Raw genomic sequence first — 18,750 nt, 5'->3', positions numbered from 1 at the left:
TTATTACAAGAACTGGACATTCTGCACAAGCTATGTCTGGTGGCTGGGCATTGAAAACTTGGTTCACCATTGTGACTTTTGCCAATCATAACAGATCCTGCTGCCTGCATCTAAACTGCATCCCTGGGAATGGCCAGGTTGCCCTTGGACAAGGTTGCATATAGATTTTGCCAGTCTCTTCCTAGGGAAAATGTTCCTTCGTAGTGTTGGACACCCACTGTAAGTGGTTAGACATCCAAGAAATGCATACAACAACTTCAGCAGCCACCATCAAAAGATCAAGACAAATATTTGCGATACACAGCCTCCCAGAAGTTACTGTTTCAGACAATTGCACCAACTTTACATGTGTAGAATTCAAGTGAATTGTGCATATCCAGCACATCCGCACAGCCCACTATCACCTGGTGTCATTCGGCCTGGCAGAAAAGGCAGTGCAAACCTCCAAATCCATGATGAGAAAGCAACCACTGGGACTCAAGCTAGCCAATTTCCTCCTTTCTTACAACACCACTGCCTACGTTACCACTGGGGTAACACCAGTGGAACTGTTGACGTGGTGACGTCTCCAAAGGTGGCTGGGCCTAGTGTTCCTCATTTTGGCGGAGAGGGTGGAGGTGAGGCAAGCTATAGCAAATAAATATGTAACACAACCACAGAGAACAGGTCTTTCAAAGCAGATGATCTAGTTTTTATTAGAAACTTTGGGTTGGACCAACATGGTAGCTGGGAGAATTGCAGCAAGGTCTGGACCTGTAACTTATTTGGTGGTCCTACAAGGGAGAGAGATGCAAAAGCATGTGGACCACATAAGAAGGAGAGATATGACAGAAACACAAGTGGATCCAGTAATGTTTCTTCATCAGAGCCAGAAATGAGGGAACTGGTTGTTTCAGAAACCCTTCTTGCAACTTCAGAGGGAACTGGAGAGGGTGGGCACCAACGTCCCATCTAAAACCTTTAAATAACTATCTACTGCTAATAACACCACTAACTCTCTGGTGGAAGAACCGGCCAGTGGCCCGAGGCATTCCACCAGACCTTGGAAGTCACCTTATATATTGACCTTATGAAAGACTGTACCCCATTGCTCCCATTTGTGGTTTTGCCCTTGTTGTAAATAGTTACCTGTTATTATCCTCTTACTTATGTAGTATTGAAGGACTGGAGAGGGGAGGGATGTGGTAGCGTGGCCCCTTTAAGAGGTGATGATTCGCAGATCATGTGACCCGCCCAGGGCTTATGGCTCGGGAGCGCAAGGACCTTGGAAAATAGCAAGAAGCACATGGGCCCAGGCAGCAAGGGGCTTGGACTGTGTGCCCAGGAGTCAAGGTATGAAGACCTGTATTGTAACTTCTGTATCTGCATATAGTTTTACCTTGTTGTTATTTGAATAAATCACTGTGATTTAAGTAGCCTCCTCCTTGATACCTTGCGCTATTACACCATATCTCAGAATTTTACCTTATGTGGGCTGGAGTGAAGGGTGGTGTTACTGCCCGTACTGCTTGCTTTACTGCAGTGTATCTATAATGCCACGTATGACTGTTGGTCATGGAGGATCAATGGTATGGTACTAACTATCCTGTACTTGATTCTAAATCATTGCAATTTGAGTCTGAACACTCTAAAATCAGAACAAGTAGTGGAGCCCCATGTATCAATGCACTTTGCTATTTTGCACTGATTCAGATTCTCCATAAAATTCAGCACGAGGAGTTTATCTTAGATAGATGCCTGGAACAATGAGGTAGGGCAGGAGGAAAGGTTGCCTTCAGAGGAAGAGAACATTGGAGTGCAATGCAATTTGGCCTCATAGCTGCACTTAGCTTATTGCATTTTGGAAATTGTTGCCCATTGTCTCAAAAACAATCCAATGTTATATATTTTTTTTAAGTACTGAATAAGCACATAAGTATAGTGTTCTAAATTATGCAGCCAATAAAGGGCTGGAATTGGCAAGAGATCCTTCAGTGCATATTTTCCAATATTAATGCCTGACCCCTGCTATCTTAATGAATAAATTTAATTAGAAATACAAGAAAAAAGAGAAAAAAAAATCATTTAGTCACGAGATGTGGGTGCCACAGGCAAAGGACAGCATGTATTGCCCGAGTCTAATTGCCCTTGAGAGAGTGGTGGTGACCTACATTCTTCAACTGGTGCAGGCAATCTGATGAAGATACACCCTTCGAGCTGTCAGGAAGAGGACGCTAGGATTTTGGCCCAGAGTATATTAGGCATCTGGTAGGAAACACAACTTTCAGGTAAAAACTCAACAAGATCTGTGTGGGGTGGGGGGGGGGGGGGGGGGGGGGGGGTGAAACACTAAAGGCAGAAAGTATATAAAAAAGGGACGTAAAGGAACAATGAAAAATAAAGTGAAATAAAACACTGTGGACTCTGCATAAAATAAACTTGTGAAAAATGCACAGGAAACATAAGAGTAAGAAAAAAGTGAATTAAACAAAAAGGAATTGAAACATATGGAAAAGGCAGAATAAGTAAAATAATTTTCAAATTCAAGGCACTTAGACTATGTCTTAGGTCAGGGTAGCTTTCAAAAATATTAATTTAAAGCACAGCAAGTTTCTAAATTTTGAACGTGCCAGTTCAAGATGTGCAGAATTGCAGCCGAAGCACTTCCCTTTAGGGAAAAGACTTGGGCCCATAATAGCAACGGGTTCAGGAATAGCACTGGCTAAAGTTTGAGAACAGGACACCTGCCAATCCTCCTGGTTAAGACTACTTTATAAGTGTTAGGCTAAGACATCAAAAGATCACAACAATCAATCATATATTGCTGATGTTGGAATGGTCCATGAACATGTGTTAAACATACACCAAAGGGGTGCTAACTCAATCCTGAGTCAAGTGTTTCAAGAGGGCAATGCTTTGAGTATGCCACAGTTTTCAAGTGATAACTTTTGGTTGAAATGGTTTGTTTTCTTCTCCTTAATCTCTGAAACTGGTGATACACGATAGGCATAATTCCACAATCACCAACCGACCAGCATGATCTTATCAAAATATCCATTCCATATGTGTAATCCTAGATGTACTATTTAACTGTGGAGCAATCACAGCAGAGCTTTGGCCTACTCTCATACTCTTCTATTAGACACTGTTAAGCAAGTGCCAGTCAAAAAGAACTAAATCTCGGATTTTTCTCTCCCAGCCCAGAATGCTGAGGTTAAAAGACTTTTTTTATGTTAAAATCTTGTCTTTCAGCGAGTAATGTCAAAAAATCCTCCCTGTACTGCAAGCTATCGTGTGACTTTAGCCAGGTGCACACCGCTTTACAAAGCAGGTCCAGTCTGTTGGACAAAAGACTTAGGGCAGGTTTCAGCATTTGGGAGACTATTTTCTCTCACCGTAGATGAATTAGAACTGATCTGCGCTCCCACAGTATCCCTTGCCATGCAAATTATGCATGCCGAGGAATATGAAGGATTTCCAAAGGAATCCCGCTGTCATGCCACCCAATAGCAAGGACCTGCAGCTGGCCACCTCACCCGAACATCACAAAGCAGCACCGTCCCATCGCGATTCAGCCCCCACGCCCAAATTTTCTGGGTTTGCGTCCCGACCCCCAGTATGGGGTTGACCCGACTGGACCCCCACCCGCCTCCCAAGACCCCAGAATAGGGGACCCCTTCCAACCCGATACCGTCCGAATAGGAGGATGCCCATCTTCCCCCCGCAAAGACCCCCTGAATTGAGGGATTCCCCCTCTGAAACCCTTTGAATATGGGGACCCCAAGTGGTTATCCCCTTGGCCCACAGCAAGGTCCACCACCAGGAGGACAGGAGAATCATGAGGGCCTGTTCATGAGAGCAGAGACTCTGTTGTCGGGCCCACTAAGTGGATGCAAATTGGGCCAGTTTGGGGCCCGGCAGAACCTCTATTTTGGCCAGACACCCAATTCTCCATCTGGCATTACAGAGAATCCAGATCCTAGTTTCCATTTTCTGAATTTTCCAGTGGCACCTTGATGGCAGATTGATGCTGAGCCCAGCCAGTGTGTCAGTGCGGCCATGCTATTTTGTATTGTACCCCAAGCAAGATATCATACTGCACTGATCGGTGAATGTATTTGGCTGGCTAATGGAGGAGGAGGTTGCTGTGATAGAAAATATGGAGTCGAGGGAAAATGAGTCTCTGTTGTCATTGCTTAGCAGAATTCTGACAGGTTACTTTTAAGAGCACAATTGACTGCAGGAAAATTTCTGGCCAAGATCTGCAACTAGGATGAAAATATGGAAACATGTCTGATCTTTGCAGCTCACTATCATACCATTTTTCCCGTGAATCTACTAAATTAACCGAGAAAATTAAGTTTTAGAAGGATTGGTTGACAATCGGCAGCACAGTGGTACTGCTGCCTCAGCGCCAGGGACGCGTGTTCAATTCCAGCCTTGGGTGATTGTGCGGAGTTTGCATGTTCTCTCCATGTTCATGTGGTTTGCCTCCGGGTCCTCCGGTTTCCTCCCACAGTCAATAAATGTGCAGGTTAGGTGGATTGGCCATGCTAAATTGCCCCTTGGAGGGGTTGCAGGAATAGGATAGGGTGGTCTTTTGAAGGTTTGGTGCAGACTCGATGGGCCAAATGACCTTCTTCTACACTTTAAGGATTCTATGAATTATCCAGACCATTTACTGGAGCTTAATAATGCAAATCAGGCAACAGATAAAATGGTTTGATGTTATATAACAGCATCGTCATACATGACAAGTAGAGGAATTGCTTTGAGCTATAAAACAAAGGAGACAATAGCAAAGAGGTCAAAAAGGTGTGTTACTGTTTTTCCTTACCAATTTTCTGTCTGCCACACCAACCTCCTCACCCCAGGACCCAAAGCTTCTACAGACATTGGAACTCTCTCGGTCTCACATGGCTATTACTCAATTGAGACTTGGTGACAAATGCCAGACAGCGACACAATCAATCCCAAGTAGTATTAGAGCCAAGGCAGGTCCTGCCTTTATTAGATGTTCTCACACCCTGCAGCAAAGATTTCAGAACTACTCCTCGTCAAGAAGACTGACAACATCACAAAAGAAAAGCAACAAAAGGAAAGAAATACAAGGAAAGCAACAAAAGAAAGAAAAAGACGATGTGCAATATGACTAATTTAAGCCGTACAAAAACAAAATATTGTGAATGTTGAAAATTTGAAAATACAACAAGACGTGATGGAAATAGTTAGCAGCTCTGACAGCATCTGTGGAAAAAGAAACAGTTAACATTTCAAGCCGTGACCTTTCCTGAGGTACTGCCAGACCTGCTGCCAATTTACTCCAACATTGGCTGATATAAGTTGTACGTGCACCTTAGTGAAAAATTTTCAGTACAAAATGTCATCACAATACTGAGGTAGGAATATAGGAATTAGGAGAAGTAGACAATTCAGCCCTTCGGGCCTGCTCCGCCATTCAATCAGATCATGGCTGATCTCTTTCTGGTCTCACATCCAGCTCCCCACCCTTTAACAAGTTTTTAAAAAAATTCGAAATACATCTATCTCCCTCTCGAAACCAGTTAATGACTCAGATTCCACCACACTATGGGGCAGCGAGTTCCACAAATTCACCACCCTCTGTGAGAAGTAGTGCCTCCTCATCTCAGTTTTAAATCTACTGCCTCTCAATATATATCTGTAACCTCTTCTTCTAGATTGGCCCACAAGGGGGAACATTTGGTCTACATTTAATTTATCCACTAATTTTAGTATTTTATAAACCTCGATCAGATCCTCTCACCCTTCTAAAACTCCAGTGAGTATAAGCTCAAACCATTTAATTTCTCCTCATACATCAACCCTTTAATCACCAGAATCTATCTGGTGAATCTCCTCTGAACTGCCTCCAATGCCACCACACCCTTCCTCAAATAAGGAGACCAAAACTGGACACAATACTCCAGATGTAGTCTCATCAACACCCTGTACATTTGCAACAATACTTCTATACTCCAGTACTTTTGCAATAAATGCTAACATTCCATTTGCCTTTCTTATTACATTTTGCACCTGTATATCAACTTTCTGCAAAACATGAACAAAGACACCCAGATCCCTCTGCCCAGACACATTTTGAATCTGCTTTCCATTTAGATAATTTGCCTGAGTATTTTTTCAGCCAAAATGGACAACCTCACACTTATCCACATTAAACTCCATCTGCCAAACCTATCTATATCCATCTGTAAAATCTGTATCTCCTCTTCATTGCCTGCCTACGCACCAATTTTAGCGTCATGGGCAAATTTTGCCTCGTTATACTCCCTGCTTGCAGATCTCTTGTCCAGATTGTAAACAGTTGAGGCCCAAGGACTGAACCTTGCGGCACCCCATTAGTTACAGTTTGCCAGCCAGAGACGGACCCATTTAATCCGACCCTCTGCTTTCTATCAGTCAGCCAATCCTCCATCCAATCTAGTATTCTACCCCTAACCCCCTGTGATCTCATATTCTGGATCAGTGTTTTATGCAGCACGTTGTCAAAAGCCTTCTGGAAGTCGAGATATACCACATCAACAGATTCCCCATTATCCACCTTGTTTTGCGATACCAGAGATGATATCTTTTGGACGATTGTGTTAAACCTAGGTACTTGTCTGCCTGATTGGGTAGAAATAAAGATCCCGGGCACGATTTCACCACCGTGTTTTGCCCTGTACGGATCTGGTTAAATAGTGGGAAAGACCATGATCAAGTTTCGTGTCAGGCGTGAATCAGTTTGCCATCTAACCAGCCCGCTCCTGATGAAGTGTTACAGATCTCACCCAAATATGGTGAGCATATCATACCCTCAATCTCATTAGCAAGATTGAAGTCAAATGTAACAGCCTCCCTGGAATTATCTGGGTCTCTAGCGAGAATTCATGTGGCCGTTGTTCAGTATACCTTTTTAAAAATGTGAAGATGGCGCAATGGCTGGGGGAAACGGAGGTGAGTAGCCATTTTCATTTTCAAGCATGCAGCTCAAGGGCACTGGAGCTGCTACCCGTGCTTGGGAGGAGACGGGACCCCTCAGGAGGATTGGGCTTAGTCAGGGAGCTGAAGTTGGGGGGGGGGGGGGGGGGTGTTGAGGGACTTTTCTTCTATGAGGCCTTCAGGCCACCTTTACATTTGTGGATACCCATAATCCCATAACAGGGACAACTAGCTGCAGCTGCTGCTCGTCTGTCCTACCAAAAACTTCCAGGACAGAGCCGTGTTCTCAGCTGATGGTCACTTTAACTCCCTTTGACTGTGTCCAGCCGTAATAAGGAATTGGTATTGTTAGTTGAGAGAGCTGTAGGCCGTGTCTGCTGCTTGCGGTTACAGATGCCTGGACGCTGCTGTTGCTGTTTCTTTCTTTTTCTGTAGCCGGAAAGAAGGACAATTTTTTTCTAAGATACCTGGGTCCTGGAATACCGGGCTCCAGGGAACACAAGAGAATCAGAAGGCAATCCGATTTGAAGCAAGAAGACGCTGCAGGAGCTGTTGCGTGACATCGTTCCAAATGGGCCACCTGATGACACCATTGAAGAAATGCTTTTGCAGATTGCTGATGCTTTTTTGCTGGTTTGACGAGTGCTGCAAGTAACTGGCACGTCACCACGGGTTAAACACGCTGGAAGTCAAGGATGTTCAACTGCAAGCTGAGCGCCAGTGGAATATGTGGATGTCAGGATTTGGTTCCGGTGGGATTGGGCCGTGTGGGAGGGCCTGCACAGTTGTGACTCCTGGATGGGGAATGGCACGGATACAAGTCACACATTGATGGACAGATAATTTCTATGACAAAGTTCCAGACATGATAACATATGCTCAGGCTTATCCTGTTTCTGTTGAGGAACCTACGAGGGGCCACCTTGTGTTTGATTTTTCTTTTGTGAAAAAGAGCTGATATAACTTTGTATTGGTACTAATACGGAAGGGTGACATGTCCTTGTTGTTTAATGGTTAGTGAGATATGTGGAATGTTACATCGTTGCTTTTCAAATCTTTGTTACTGTTGACCATTTAATAAACAAAATATTCTCGTGTGGTGCTGTAGGCTGTGGTTTCATTCTTTTTCTATAGCCTGGAGTAAGGAAAGGGAGGATGGGAAGATGACCTGCTGCTTGGGCTGAGGAAGGGGGAAGGGGAGCTCTTTCTCTCTTCTGGCATACTCTGGGTCGGTGCACCTTTCCACTGCTGAGGAGTCTACTGCTGGGAGCTTAGCTACAAGAGGGGGAGAGAGAGGGGCAGATTGATCCAAATGAGTGGTACTTGCTGCTCATTGCTGCTTGCAGCTGCCGCGAGACTGTGCTTGTTTGCTGCCAGCTCTTTGCTTTTGTGACCCGGAGTAACAAACGTGTATAATCGTACAGGAAACCCATGGATCTGCACTCTCAGAGTCCCTGTGACCCGAATGATTAACTCAGTTGTGGGGGTGGGGCTAACCCCCTTTTCCTAGGACTGCTGGGAAATAAATACCCAGCCTACGGTGTGGGAGACCCTTTGGGGGAGTAGGTGTAAATAGCAAGGGGAATAAATCAAAACCTTTCTACAGTCATGGCTTCCAAGTGGTCGCTTGCCGGAGACTTTACAGAACGGGAGAATGGTAAGTTGATCTGCTGCCTGGGCTGGTGAAGGAAACAGGTAACATTTTCTCTCCTCTGTCATGCTCTGGGTCAGTGTGATTGTCCACTGCTGGGAACTGCAAGGAGAGGGAGGCGGATTGATCTGAATGAGCAACTTGATGAAGGCGTTAAATAAATGCTTTTGTGGATTGCTGGTGATTTTATTGATAGTGTAGTTAAGTGCAGCATGTCGATTAACACACGTGGGGAGGCGGTGGCATAGTGGTATTGCCACTGAAATGAAATGAAAATCACTTATTGTCACGAGTAGGCTTCAATGAAGTTACTGTGAAAAGCCCCTAGTCGCCACATTCCGGCACCTGTTCGGGGAGGCTGGTACGGGAATCGAACCGTGCTGCTGGCCTGCTTTCAAAGCCAGCGATTTAGCCCAGTGTGCTAAACAGCCCCTGGAGGGACCAATAACCCAGACACCCAGGGTAATGCTTTGGGGACCCAGGTTCAAATCCTGCCACTGTAGATGGTGAAATTTGAATTCAATAAAAATCTGGAATTAAAAGTCTAATGATGACTATAAAACTATTGTCGATTGTCGTAAAACCCCATCTGGCTCACTAATGTCCTTTAGGGAAGGAAAGCAGCCATCCTTACCTGGTCTGGCCTACACGTGACTCCAATTCCACAGCAATGTGGCTGACTCGTAAATGGCCCCTCAAGGGCAATTAGTGACGGGCAATAAGTGCTGGCACAGCCTGCGACACCAACATCCAATGAACGGATGAAAAAAAAATTGAGGCTGTTTACTGCATCTTGAACGCCAGTGGAACACGTGAATACAGAGCTTTGGTTTCAATGAAATTAGGCAATATGAGAAGACTTGTACAACAGAGGCTCATGGACATTGTATTTCTATCAAACTTTGAACCCTGAACACTTTGCCTGATCTCAAGTGTCAGCACCATAGAGGCAGCAGCCAACGATCAAGCACTTTGAGTTGGGCTTCAGCAGTGAGGCTATGCTCGGTGTGTGTGTGTGTGTGTGTGTGTGTGTGTGTGTCTGTCTGTGTCGGGGAGGGCACCTGAGCACGGTCTCCCTCATGTTCCCAGCAGAGGTCTGGGTCTAGGGGCTCCTGTTGTGGCTTGGGTGAGTGTGCAGAGCACGGGTTGTCCAGCACAGCTGGCCCACTGTATGGAACTGATAAAGGAGTGGGGGATTTGAGGGTCCTGGGGTGGAAGCCCTAACTGATTGTCTGTTTATTTCCTTCTCCAATTCCTTAGGATACCAAAATGCATGATTATTATTGGTTTCCCCTCGCTGATGGCAACCCAGACGGTCAGATGCCGGAGAAGGCAGCAGCAGCAACGATGCAGGCTGGAGGCGTCATCCCATCCTGAAGACCCGGTCGTCCATCAGGCGGAGGAGAAACCCAGCAGGTATACAGGTCTGCTCGTCTTTCGAAGAGATGATGGACAGTATGTGCCACGGGAGTCACTGTCTCAACAAAGAGACGGTGCGGCACCTGTGCCATGTCCTCGCCGACTTGGCACCCCATTTAAGACAACACCCGCTCCCGGTGGCCAAGAAGCTTACCGCCACCCTGCACTTTTATGCAACTAGTTCATTCCAGGGCTCAAACAGGGACTTGGGAAGCATTTCACACACTACAGCCCACAAGTGCATCCGTGAGGTGATGGATCACCTGTATGCCAGGGCAGCAGACTTTATTAACAAGATGCCCGGGCAACAATATTCTCTGCCATCGCTGGGATGCCACATGGAATAATTGATGGCATCAATGAGTGCCTTTCATTAACAGAAAGGGATTGCACTCTCTGGATGTTCAAATCATGCGCGGCTGTCACCTCTGGATCAGGCACGTGTATGCACGCTTCTCAGAGAGCGTGCATGACAGCTACATCCTGGGACACTGTGATCCCCAGCGTCTTCGAGGACCACCCCAGGATGATGGGTTAGCTCTTGGGGAATAAGGGGTACTCGCTGACGACCTGGCTGATGGCGCCACTGTGGAGGCCAGAGACAGAGGTGGAGACCCTATATAAAGAGGCTCATGTTGCCATCCGCGCTGTCATTGAGCGCGGATGGCAACTGTAGCTAAAGTTGGCAACACTAGCTAAAACTGTACAATGTACTTCGAGAAGTGGCTTACAATATTGCTAACCTCTAGTAACAATGTCATTCAGATCCCATAAAAGAATAAGGCCAGCGTATGTCAGAACTGCTTGGCTCAGCTGAGAGAGGACCAAAACTCTCCCAGAGAAATAAATTGGTTCAAATAACACATTATGAGCTGTCACCTAGAGGAGAGCATGAGAGTAGGACACTGGCACAGATAGTCAGCAGCAGAGGAAAGTGTAAGAGGAAATTGAACACAGTGCATGAGTGCAGGGAGATGGCAGAGTGCTCACTGGGAGTGGAGCTCCTGAGGTTACATATGGCTTCAAAAGTGACACAGGGCAAGTGGAAGTGGAAGCAGCTGATTGGGCGAGTGCGGTCGGGTGAGTATTTGAAACTTTATCACTTATAGTTTTTACAGTCTTTATTTTGTGACAGCTATATTCTGTAGTATCGTGGACTAGGGAAGAAAAGTCCAAGAGAAATTGATATTATTTGATTAGATATCTTCAAAAAATATTAATTTAAAGGGGTAAGTCATGGCAGGAGAGCTCATAGCCGTGACGTGCTCCTCCTGCTCTATGTGGGAATCAGGGAGCTTTTCCATTGACTGGTGTCAGCATGTGCTCCAATCGCAGCTTGGAAGCCCGGCTTTCCGATCTGGAGTGGCAGCTAGGGACACTATGGAGCATCCACCAGGTGGGAGGTATCAAGCATTGTATGGACAGAGGTGGTCACATCGCAGGCAAAGAATCCACAGCCTGGAACGGAATGGGTGACCACCAGACAAAGCAAGAGAACCAGGCATGCAGTTCAGGAATCGCCTGTGGCCATTCCCCTGAAAAACAGATTTAAACGCTTTCAATACTGTTGGGGAGAATGGCCTCTCAGGACGCCAAATTTAATACATCACAGTTGGCTCTGCTGCATGGTAGAGGAGTAAGTGCGGGAATGCAACAGTTGTAGGGGATTCAATTGTAAGGGCAATAGATAGGTGTTTCTGTGACCGCAAATAAAACTCCAGGATGGTATGTTGCCTCCCTGGTGCTCGAGTCACGGATTTCTCAGAGTGACATTCTGGAGGGGGCGGGTGAACAGCCAGTTGTCATGACACACATTGGTTCAAACGACATAGGTAAATGAAGGGATGAATGAGGTCCTGAAAGTGGGATATAGGAGTTAGGAAGTTGAAAAGTCGGACCTCAAATGGTAGTGATCTCAGGATTACAAGTACCTCTTGCTACTCAGTGTAGAAATAGAAGGATATATCAGATGAAGACATGGCTGAAGAGATGGTGGAACAGCGAGGGTTTCAAATTCCTGGGATATTGGGATCAGTTCTGGGGGAGGTGGGACCTGTACAAACTGGACAGGATGCACTTGGGCTGGACTAGGACTGATGTCCCAGGGGAATATTTGCTTGGGTGATTGAGGAGGGTTTAAACTAAAATGGCAGGGGGAGGGAACCTTATGCAAAGAATCAGAGCGGGGGGGGGGGGGAAGAGAGAGAGAGAGAGAGAGAGAGAGAGAGAGAGAGAGAAACAAGGATAAGAACAAAAGACAGAATGGGAAAGAAAGCAAGGGCCAGAATCAAATAGGGCAAACACAGGGTTTAGTGAGAGGGAGAAACTGAAGGAAATTAGTATTAGTATGGAAATGATGTTAGGGAAATTGATGGGATTGAAGGCATAAATTTGCAGGTTCTGATAATCTGTACCCCACAGCACTTCAGGAAATGACCACAGAAATAGTGGATGCATTGGTGGTCATCTTCCAAGATTCTATCGACTCTGGAACAGTTTCTATGTATTGGATGGTAGCTAATGTAAGCCCACTATTTAAAAGGGGCTAGAGTGAAAACAGGGAATTATAGACCAGCCAGCCTGACGTTAGTAGTGAAGAAAATGCTCGCGTGCATTATGAAAGATATAATAACAGAGCAGTTGGAAAAAAGTGGCAGGATCTAACAGTATCAACATAGATTTACGAAAGGGAAATCATGCTTGACAAATCTACTGGAATTCTTCGAGTATGTAACTATGAGAGCTGATAAGGGGAAGCCAGTGGATGTGGTTTCTTTGGACTTTCAGAAGGCTTTCGATAAGGTCCCACATAAAAAATTAGCATTTAAAATTAAAGTGCGTTGGAATTTCGATAAATGTATGGAGATTAATAGAAATTTGGGTGGCAGACAGGAAACAAAGAGTAGGTTAAACGGGTCTTTTCCAAACAGCAGCAGGCAGTGACTAGTGGGATCAGTGGGACTAGAGATCAGTGCTCGGACTCCAGCTATTCATAATGTATTTGATGTTTTAGATGAGGGAACTAAATGCAATATCTCTGAACTTGCAGATGACACAAAGCTGGGTGGGTGAGTTGTGTGGGAAGATGCAGAGATCTGTGATTTGGGCAAGTTGAGTTATTGGCAAATGCAGTATAATATGGATAAATGTGAGGTTATCCGTTTTGGTAGCAAAAACAGGGAGGCAGATTATCTGAATGTCGATAGATTGAGAGAGGCGAATGTGCCTCGTGCACCAGTCGCCGAAAATAAGCACGCAAGTGCAGCAGGCGGTAAAGAAGGCAATTGGTATGTTGACCTTCATAGTGAGAGGATTCGAGTCTAGGAACAAGAAAGTCTTGCTACAGTCACAGCGGGCCTTGGTATGGTGGCATAGTGGTTAGCGCCTCACAGCTCCAGAGACCGGGTTCAGTTCCAGCCTTCTGGTGACTGTCTGTGTGGAGTTTCCACATTCTCCCCATGTCTGCGTGGGTTTCCTCCAGGCAGGGGCGGATCTACTATGAAACTAATGAAGCTTAAGCTTCAGGGCCCCTAATCCTGGAGGGGCCCCAGAAGCGACTTTAGTCCATATTGCTTAAACATTTTGGGTTTACTGTATGAGAAGGGGTTTTAAAAAAATATTAATAATAGTGCAATTCAATACAAAATAATAGTTAAAATGAAAATTAAAAGGTTATTAAAGTATCGTGTAGGCTAGCCGTAAACGGACAAGTATTTATGAAAAAGTAATAAAAGGGTGAATTTGTGTTAAATTACAGGTGTTTATTATGAAAAAAGTGTTCAAATAATGGTAAAATTGTGTTACATAACCTTAGCCTAGGTGTTTTGGTGGCCTATTCTTGCCTAACTTAGTCTAGCGTGAACATAGCCTAGTTTAGCCTATTTAGCTTATTTATTATAAATCTTTAAAAATGGCGCTTTACTTTCTCAGAAAGTAGACTTAAAATTTTATATCAACTCTATGACTGCTTGATAATTCAGTTACACAAGAGGATTGACCCATATGAGCAGATTGCGAAAAGGTTCAAGTTCCTCTCAGAATTGGTGAACAATTCTGAAATTGATGAGGACAGTATTAAACTTATAATATATTACAAAGATGATATTGACCACAAATTAGTAAATGAGTGTTATCAGTTCAAAGAATATTTGCACCTTAGGAAATCCCAGAACACAGAAGAAAACATGCCATCTAAAATGCAATGCACAGAAGTTCTTCAGCTTATTTGTGAGCAACACCTAATTGAAGTGTTCCCCAATATTACTACTGCGCCTAAGCTGTACTTGACAATGCCTATCACGAGCTGTGAAGCAGAAAGGAATTTTTCAAAGCTATGCATTATAAAGAACAAATTTCGGTCTACCATGACTGAAAAGCGCTTAAATTCTTTATGCATATGGTCTCTATAAAATGATATTGGAAGGAAGCTCTCATATGACAAAACTGTAGGTGAATATGTTGCTAGAAAAAACAGTATTTTGTAAAATGTGCTTCATGTAGTATGTATTCTCATAGGTGTCTAAAATAAAAGATTATATTGACTGTGGTCTTTTCTATGTTTTATTTCATCATTCTATGATGCATCATGCACAGATATAACATTTCCCTAATTTTTATCCCCCATAACTCGAAAACTATAAGGCACAGGAATTTTTTATTCACACCAGTGACTTTGGCATGTGAGATAATCCAGTACAGAAATTTTAATCAAAATCTGATATGTAGTGGTTACATTTTTTAAAAATTTGTGGTGATCTGTCGTGGAACAACCCCATTGAAGGAGATAACAGTGGTTACCCAGACCTCGTTGCTGGTTGCAAAGGGGCCCCCATAACAGTTCAAGCTTTAGGGCCCCAAAAATGTAGATCCGCCACTGCCTCCAGGTGCTCTGGTTTCCTCCCACAGTCCAAAGTTGTGCAGATTAGGTGACTTGGCCATGCTAAATTGTCCCTTAGTGTCCAAAAGGTTAGGTGGGTGTACTGGGTTATGGGGATAGAGTGGAGGCATGGGCTTAAGTAGGGTGCTCTTTCCAAGTTCATAAATGCTATGATTCTATGTCCACACCTGGAATATTGTATGCAGTTTTGGGCTCCTTATCTAAGGAGGGATGTTTTTACTATAGAGGGAGTCGAAAGAAGGTTTACCAGACTGATTCCTGGGATGGTGGGACTGAATTGTAACAAGAGATTGAGTCAATTAGGATTATATTTGCTGGAGTTTAGAAGAATGAGGGGGGGGGGGGGGGAAGAGATATCATTAAAAACCTATAAAATTTTAACAGGACAGACGCAGAGAGGATGTTCCCAGCGGTAGGGGTTCCAGAACCAGTGGTCACAGTCTGAGGATATGGGGTAGACCAATTAGGACTGAGATTAGGAGAAATTAATTTACCCAGAGAGCAGTGAGCCTGTGGTATTGGCTACCACAGAAAGTAGTTAAGGCCAAAACATTGCATGTTTTCAAGGAGTTAGATATAGCTCTTGGGGCTAAAGGGATCAAAGGATATTGGGGAGGGGGGGAGAAGCTGGAACAGGTTACTGGGTTAGATAATCATAATAAATGGTGGACAGGCTAAAAAGGGCCAAATAGCCCACTCCTGTTCCTATTTTATACTTTATGTCATCTTGGAGCTAACCTGATTGGAGATTAATGTACAAATGAAATGCTGGGAAATTCTTCTGGCACTCTACCGAAGGTGCAGACTTGTTTGTCCTTTTGCTTCATATCCATTTTTCAATTCTAGAGAAAGGAACTTGATGAAGGGACGAAGCTTTTGACAGAAGTCTTCTAAGACTTAAGATCAGATGGCAAAACAGAGTAGAGAAAGAAGAGAGCCAGGCAAGACTGCAATCATTAATTTTACAGCTGATCAGAAAGCAGTAGCTTACCTGGTGAGACTACTTTCTAAAATGGATGAAGACAGCACGGTAGCACAGGGGCAGCACAAGTGGATAGCACTGTGGCTTCACAGCGCCAGGGTCCCAGGTTCAATTCCCTGCTGGGTCACTGTCTGTGCAGAGTCTGCACGTTCTCCCCGTGTCTGCGTGGGTTTTCTCCGGGTGCACCGGTTTCCTCCCACAGTCCAAAGATGGGCAGGTTAGGTGGATTGGCCTTAATAAATTGCCCTTAATGACCAAAAAGGTTAGGAGGGGTTATTAGATTACGGGGATAGGATGGAAGTGAGGGCTTAAGTGTGTCGGTGCAGACTTGATGGGCCGAATAGCCTCCTTCTGCACTGTATATTCTGTCCATTCTATGTAAACACGCTTCCACGATTATTAGTAACTTAATTGTTCTTCGATTGTATACTGTTAATTTATTTGTTTTATCAATTATTTCATTTAGATAGCTATTTTGTCTATTAAAAAGTGGCACATGTTATGTGCAACAGAAAGGAATCAGCACTAATATATATATATTTTTTTTTAAAAAGAGGTCACCCCAATCTGTAACCTATTTTTCCTCGAGACATTGAGCTCTGCTTACCACCACAATTGCATTGAGACACACAAAAATGAATATTTTTTTAGAATTTTAATTCTATACGATACTCTTTCACAGAACAAAATGCAATACCTGTAGCATTAATAGTTTGCTCAGTCATGTTGCCTGTACATATTTAACAAGATTCCCTCTCCCTGAAGGCATTTTTCTCCTTTGTTGCATTGCCTCATGCCATGCACTATCTCCGGCTGGATGAGTGAACTGCTCCTGGGACCATGCCAGCCATTCTAAAATCAGCAGCCAAGAGGTACACAAGAGCAGCTGAGAGCAACTCTTCCTACAATCCTCCCGGAGAGAAAGCACCTGGCCACCTCTTAGTATTTTGCCATGATGACCAAAAATCAAGAACTGTGCACTGAAATAGACTCCAAGAACACCACCACAGACACTACCTTCAGAAAGCCGCAATGCCCATTACCTCCCAATGGTGACATTCTTTTCAGATCAAACTGAAAATGATTCATTTTATACATTACCTATGTAGTGAACAACACATGTCTGCCCCTTCTTTGGAAATGTCCTGCCTGAAAAATAATACATTAAATTAATGCATTTGATGTTTACGAGTATGCATGCCACAATTCTTTGTAATAGATTGACCAACTAGATGTTATAATGGTTTTAGGAGGACTGCACAAAACCACGCTAACTTTCGAGAAAATGGTGTCAAATTAGTTGCCCAAATGTTGGAATGCCTTTTACATTAGATCTACGATGTTACATTTTATGAGTAATTCACAATGAGCGCTTAGCTTCAGGCTTTAAGCCTTTGAGGATTTGATTTCTGCTGCCGGAACTAAAGTTCAAATGCCTTTTTCAGGCACAGCCTTTGTAGAATCAGGAAAATATGAACACGCCTAATCATTTCCCTTCAGCACGGATACTTATGGAAGCAACAATGCGACTAATAAAAATCCAGACAGAGTGAAATCGTACGGTCGTTATCTCTCCATTATAGTACAGTACTAGCCTTTACGCAGCTGTCAGCAAATGCCATTTAAAAATCCACACACACTGCATTGCTACCAAATTTGTCTAGACTACTAAGACAAGGCTGCTTGCTACAATGCAAAACCTAGTTAAAGCACAATAAATGTGCTTTGAGATTGTAGAATTACCGTCTCCTGGAGATATTGTCTCGATTTCAACGCCCATTCTTAAACAATAATAATTTCAACTATATATATTATATATATCTCTATATTTCGCCAAGGAAATTGCCACGATCCCCAGTGCAGTCTGCAGCAGCGTCTCCTCTACCCGCACACCCAGCGTGGCTGCAACCCACGCAAGACCCGAGCCCAGCCTGTCAATGAGCGCGTGACGTCCAAAACGCCCGTCAATCATTCGGAGCCCCGCCCTTCCCCAGACTCAATTGGAATGTTGGTGTTTGCTGAGCGCCAATCGATAGCGAGGGAGAAGGGGCCTAATCCCTCCCCCCTCACTCTCTCTAGCAAGTAGCTCTGCTGCCTGAAGTGCGCGAAGAGAGCAGAGATTTATAAATTATTATAAATTTATTGCACGCTTGGAATCCAGTCTGTCCGGGTGTGTGAGGCTCTTGATGAGCACATAGGTGGGATCCTGCCGCCAGCAGGATAACGGCCTGTCTCCAACGATTCCGTTTGACCCAAAAAAAAATTCACCTGCTCTATGTACTGGGTCCAGTTATCAGTATCCGCATCAAGTTACTCGAGCTTCCCAATGTGCGGCATCTCGCCGTTCGGAGTGGAGGTTTCTGTGGGCCTGAACAAAGCAGGTCGGCGGTATAACGTCCCGAGCTGCGGCAGCTCCACTTCACCCTCGTTGCCAGTGTAGAACCTGAATGGGAGAGACAACAAGAACACACGGGAGTGTAAAAATGAACAGCTGGTTTATTACGGTATACACAAAATCACAAAAACTACTACTACTCTCCCCTCCCTGATCCTCACTCAGGTCAGGGTGTTTATACAGTGTGGTTTCCTCTTGTTATGGGGAAACCCCACCCCCAAATACCGGGGAAGTTCATACTCAGCTGTGTTAGGGGAAAATCGAATGGAGCACAGTCCTTGGCCCCCAAGGGGGTCATAACAAAGTGTTCAACAGAAGCCCCATTGGTCTGGTAGGCTTAAAATATTCCATGTGGCACTATTTCAAAGGAAAATGTGGGGAGATTTGGTGATTTGGGAGCTGGTTAGAAGCGAATCTTAGCTTTCTGGCTGTTTAGCAGAAGTCCCAGCTTCTCATATGCTTCAGAC

At 44.4% G+C, this 18,750-nt stretch overlaps 1 protein-coding gene across 1 annotated transcript in view; it reads right to left on the bottom strand.

Annotated features, from left to right (window-relative positions):
* Positions 1-17,818, bottom strand: part of fkbp1b (FKBP prolyl isomerase 1B) — a 60,367-nt gene extending 42,549 nt beyond the window's left edge. The window contains exons 1-2 of the mRNA XM_038800203.1: positions 17,632-17,818; positions 16,990-17,037 (exon numbers count right to left, since the gene is read on the bottom strand). Coding sequence (XP_038656131.1) covers positions 16,990-17,037; positions 17,632-17,668 — 85 coding nt within the window. The 5' untranslated portion in view covers positions 17,669-17,818. The remainder of the gene's footprint in view (positions 1-16,989; positions 17,038-17,631) is intronic.
* Between the last annotated feature and the right edge of the window lie 932 nt (positions 17,819-18,750).

Source organism: Scyliorhinus canicula, chromosome 6 (genome assembly GCF_902713615.1).
Source record: "Scyliorhinus canicula chromosome 6, sScyCan1.1, whole genome shotgun sequence".
NCBI classification, from domain to species: Eukaryota; Metazoa; Chordata; class Chondrichthyes; order Carcharhiniformes; family Scyliorhinidae; genus Scyliorhinus; species Scyliorhinus canicula.
The sequence above is the reverse complement of the archived record's forward strand: the minus strand, read 5'-3'. Positions and strand labels throughout refer to the sequence as shown.